Source organism: Palaemon carinicauda, chromosome 39 (genome assembly GCF_036898095.1).
Source record: "Palaemon carinicauda isolate YSFRI2023 chromosome 39, ASM3689809v2, whole genome shotgun sequence".
NCBI classification, from domain to species: Eukaryota; Metazoa; Arthropoda; class Malacostraca; order Decapoda; family Palaemonidae; genus Palaemon; species Palaemon carinicauda.
In genome coordinates this window covers 5,746,626-5,751,625 of record NC_090763.1, presented here as the reverse complement: position 1 = coordinate 5,751,625, position 5,000 = coordinate 5,746,626, and the positions used below count along the sequence as shown (strand labels likewise).

Genomic DNA, 5,000 nt, shown 5'->3' with positions numbered 1-5,000 from the left:
CGAAATTTTATTTACATTAGAAATTAATGATACATTTTTTGCTTAAAATTGCTTTGGTACCAAAAAACAAAATATTAAAAAACGGTTAAAAGAATAAAAATACAGAGACCTAGACTGTATATAAAAACATGTGGCTAACTGAGGTCTTTTACAATTATTATAATGAAAACACTTGTGATCAAAATGGAATGGCAAAAAACAAAAATATACATAATATAAATGAATGGTTGAACTTACTGTCAAGAGATGTGGCTGAAAACTATAATAATATTTGAGAAAATTCTTAAAGAAAAGACTTTAACTACGATCAAAACAAAATAGATCAACAAGGAATGCAAGTTAATGGCAGTTAGGCAATATGTAATGGTGTGAAGGTGGTTTGGTTATTTAAGGAAGGAGACAGTTTCTTGATATAAAGAGATTCCAAGAGAAGGAGCGAAAGGCAATCGGATGTTTGGGAAAGAATTTCGAAATGGTTGTATTGTATATGAGTTTTACATGAGTTTGAATGATTTCTTATTGAGGAAAATTCTTGGGATTTTAATATGGAACCAGTTCGATGACTGACACCCCTGTGGGAATCGATGCAGACCTTCAGTAATCATTGGGCAGACCCGATATAGTTTCCAAAATTACATTTTGGACAAGTATACTTGTAAACAACGAAGGACCGCATCAACTCCGGGAGGGTGTCTTTGAACCTGAAAAGTTTGCCAATATTTAAAGGGTTTTTTAATATAAACTTAAAATTGACATATGGATACAGATTGCTGAGGGCTGTGGTGAGCTCGTTTCTGAAAAGATAATTATTTACATATGGCAATGATACATACACTAGTTTTTTGGGAACCTCGGGACATTTATATTTAGGCTGGAAAATATCATTCGGAAATTTATTAACAATTTTGTCATAGAGGTGTGAAGGATAACAATTGTATGTAAAATAGGTTTTTAAAAATGAAATTTCTTTATGGAAGCTATGCCAGTTCGAACATAAGGAATATGATCTAAATAAAAGGGTTTGAATAGAGTTAATCTTGAATGATTTCGAACAACTGCTAAAAAAATTAAGACCCAAACCAGTGTATGTTCCTTATGTTTGAACTGGCATAGCTTCCATAAAGAAATTTCATTTTTAAAAACCTATTTTACATACAATTGTTATCCTTCACACCTCTATGACAAAATTGTTAATAAATTTCTAAATGATATTTTCGAGCCTAAATATAAATGTCCCGAGGTTCCCAAAAAACTAGTGTATGTATCATTGCCATATGTAAAGAATTATCTTTTCAGAAACGAGCTCACCACAGCCCTCAGCAATCTGTATCCATATGTCAATTTTAAGTTTATATTAAAAAACCCTTTAAATATTGGCAAACTTTTCAGGTTCAAAGACACCCTCCCGGAGTTGATGCGGTCCTTCGTTGTTTACAAGTATACTTGTCCAAAATGTAATTTTGGAAACTATATCGGGTCTGCCCAATGATTACTGAAGGTCTGCATCGATTCCCACAGGGGTGTCAGTCATCGAACTGGTTCCATATTAAAATCCCAAGAATTTTCCTCAATAAGAAATCATTCAAACTCATGTAAAACTCATATACAATACAACCATTTCGAAATTCTTTCCCAAACATCCGATTGCCTTTCGCTCCTTCTCTTGGAATCTCTTTATATCAAGAAACTGTCTCCTTCCTTAAATAACCAAACCACCTTCACACCATTACATATTGCCTAACTGCCATTAACTTGCATTCCTTGTTGATCTATTTTGTTTTGATCGTAGTTAAAGTCTTTTCTTTAAGAATTTTCTCAAATATTATTATAGTTTTCAGCCACATCTCTTGACAGTAAGTTCAACCATTCATTTATATTATGTATATTTTTGTTTTTTGCCATTCCATTTTGATCACAAGTGTTTTCATTATAATAATTGTAAAAGACCTCAGTTAGCCACATGTTTTTATATACAGTCTAGGTTTCTGTATTTTTATTCTTTCAACCGATTTTTAATATTTTGTTTTTTGATACCAAAGCAATTTTAAGCAAAAAATGTATCATTAATTTCTAATGTAAATAAAATTTCGTGTTTTATATAGCCCTGATGATGGGAATGGATTCCCGAAACGTTGGTGTAGAATAAATATGTAAGATGATCCGAAATCTTCTTGCTGTCCTCTTCATCCTTATATATATATATATATATATATATATATATATATATATATATATATATATATGTATATTTATATAGATATATATATATGTATATATATAGATATATATATATATATATATATATATATGTTACAGTCAATCTCTAAATCCAGACAATTTGTAAAGTGACTGATTATTTCAGGTAATTTGTGAACTGCCTAGTTCACCCAGTCATTTTATAAATCAGCTGAAAATTGCAGACAATTTACAAAGTGACTAAAATTTTGATAGATTTTCTTGGCATAATGACTGAAATGATCCTGTGTGTGTGTTTGTGTATGTGTGTGTGTGTGTTACATAATGACTCATACGAAGTAATGGCCAGAGGAACCTGAGGAAATGATCATTGTGTGTGTTTTAACTAGCTTTTACCCTCTCACTGCCATTTTCAGAGTCAGTGTGTGTATGTGTGTGTGTGTGTGTGTGTGTGTGTGTGTGTGTGACACTGACCAGTACAGGCAAAAGGTACAGGCGTCTGCCGGCTGAACAGCTAATCAGAGCAGTTGTGTGTTGGCCTTGTCCCTGACACTGTCCTTCCGTGAGGTGTAGGCTAATTTATTTGCTGAAGCTATGGCCTGTTCCCAAGAAGAAAATTTCTTCGAGAAAGTGATGTTGAAGAAGAACTCTGATTTAAAGTCATTGATACTAACTAAAATTGAGTACTACAATTTGATAGAGGAACTCAGAGTTTCAGCAAGTGCAAAAAACAAATCAAATCGGCAGTATTACATCCTTGGACGTTACGAAGTTCTTCAGTGTGGTGGTGTTGAAAAGTTAATAAAAAAACGAAAGGATGGAATTCAAGAACTTGTTTATTTTTTACACGTTGAGGATATGTTTGAAACAATAAAACGTGCTCACATTGCTACTGGACATGGCGGAAGAGACAAAATGGTCAAAGAGCTGTTAAAATATGCGAACATAACTAGAGATATTAGAGAACTGTTCAAATCTTTGTGTGTTCAGTGTCAAAAGAAACGGAAGAGATGTGCGACAAAGGGAGTAACTGACAAACCGATTTTATCTAAGGATTACGGTTCACGATCTCAGGTGGACCTTGTTGACATGCAGTCTTGCGCCAAAGGAAAGTATAAGTGGATAATGGTGTACCAAGGTCATCTAACAAAGTATTGCATATTGCGCCCCTCAACTTCAAAAAGAGCCGCTGAGGTTGCATTCCAGCTAATGGACACATTTTTAATGTTCGGATCCCCTCAAATTCTTCAGAGTGATAATGGTAGTGAATTTACAGCATTGATAATTTCGGAACTCAAACTTCTTTGGCCAGACCTATTGATTGTTCATGGTAAACCAAGGCATCCACAGAGCCAGGGATCTGTTGAACGCCTTAACTGTGATATAAAAGACATGCTTATTTCCTGGTTAGGGGATAATGATACAACTGACTGGCCCATGGGACTCAGGTTTGTACAGTTCCAAAAGAACTCCAGTTACCATTCTGGAATCAAACAATCTCCATACAAAGCACTCTTTGGTGTTGACACCAGAGTAGGTCTATGTTCAACCGCACTTCCAGAAGAAATTTTTGAAGACAATGATCACTGAAGAGGATTTACTTGGAGCTTACAGTTGCTCTTCTGACTCTACTCGGCCAGACGAATCACCCGAGTTCAGGAACCCTCCAGATGATTCACCTGAATGTTCTGCTCCTCCAAATGACTCGCCAGAGGACTTCGCTCAGCCAGGTAGAGATGCAAAAAATAAACAAATAAATAAATAAATAAATAATTATGAAATGAAAAGTAACTACATTAATTCTTTGTTTTCGTTTATTCAGATGGTTCATCAGAGAGCTCTGCTCCTCCAAATGACTCACCAAAAGACTTCGCTCAGCCAGGTAAAGATGGGAAAAAAATACTGTTATGAAATGTAACTGAAAAATAATTTGGTTAAATTTTAAACTACATGACAAGTCTATCACCATTAATTATTTCTTTTTATTTTGTTATTAAGGAAAGAAAAGTAACTGCATTAATTCTTTGTTTTTGTTTAATCAGATGGTTCATGAGAGAGCTCTGCTCTATAAAAAAAAAATCTTTTGTTATAAAATGTAAATATTAAACTAATTTGGTTAAATTCCAAACCACATGGCAAGTCTATCTCCATTAATTAAATGTTCTTTTGTTATTAAGGAAAAAAAAAGTAACTGCATTTATTCTTGGTTTTCCTTTATTCAGATGACTCAGCTCTGCCTATCCAGTCAGTCCAACCTGTGGTCAGAATCCTCAAGGAAGACTTCATCAGCTCCACGAAGACATAGCACTTCAACGGTCCAGAGCATCAGCTGGTCAGTTAGTTCAAGCTGAGCGCATGGTCAAACTTAGTCGTTTAGAACACGTCCCAGGTGATCCAGGAGATAACATGACAATTCACATCCCGTTAGTTAATCGAGGGAAAGGTGATCCACGAAATGTTGCCGGTATTATCCTAGATCGTAACGAAAATGACATGTATCGAATAGGCGTGAGAGATGGGATACTCAAGGTGCGCTATAGTAGTAGCCAATTTGATATCTGCAGCCATCAACTGTATAGTATTGATGAAGTAAGTGCAGACAAGGAAATAAGACTTCATCAGGCAGTACAGCAATCATCTAGGTTTGGTGGTCAAGGTTATGCTAAGTTCAACTGTACTGCACGCAAGAAACAGTGTCAAACAAATCGCTGTAAATGTTACAAAGAAGGTCAAAAGTGCAATAATCGGTGCCACTCTAGTTTAAATTGTAGGAATAAAAAATGATTTAATAATAAAAATGTCGC

The 5,000-nt window shown here is 34.7% G+C and overlaps 1 protein-coding gene across 1 annotated transcript in view; it reads left to right on the top strand.

Moving 5' to 3' along the window:
* Nucleotides 1-2,790: 2,790 nt before the first annotated feature.
* LOC137630941 (KRAB-A domain-containing protein 2-like) overlaps nt 2,791-5,000 on the top strand; it is a 2,268-nt gene continuing 58 nt past the window's right edge. Inside the window, exons 1-4 of the mRNA XM_068362474.1 lie at nt 2,791-3,729; nt 3,773-3,926; nt 4,019-4,078; nt 4,442-4,906. Coding sequence (XP_068218575.1) covers nt 2,791-3,729; nt 3,773-3,926; nt 4,019-4,078; nt 4,442-4,906 — 1,618 coding nt within the window. The remainder of the gene's footprint in view (nt 3,730-3,772; nt 3,927-4,018; nt 4,079-4,441; nt 4,907-5,000) is intronic.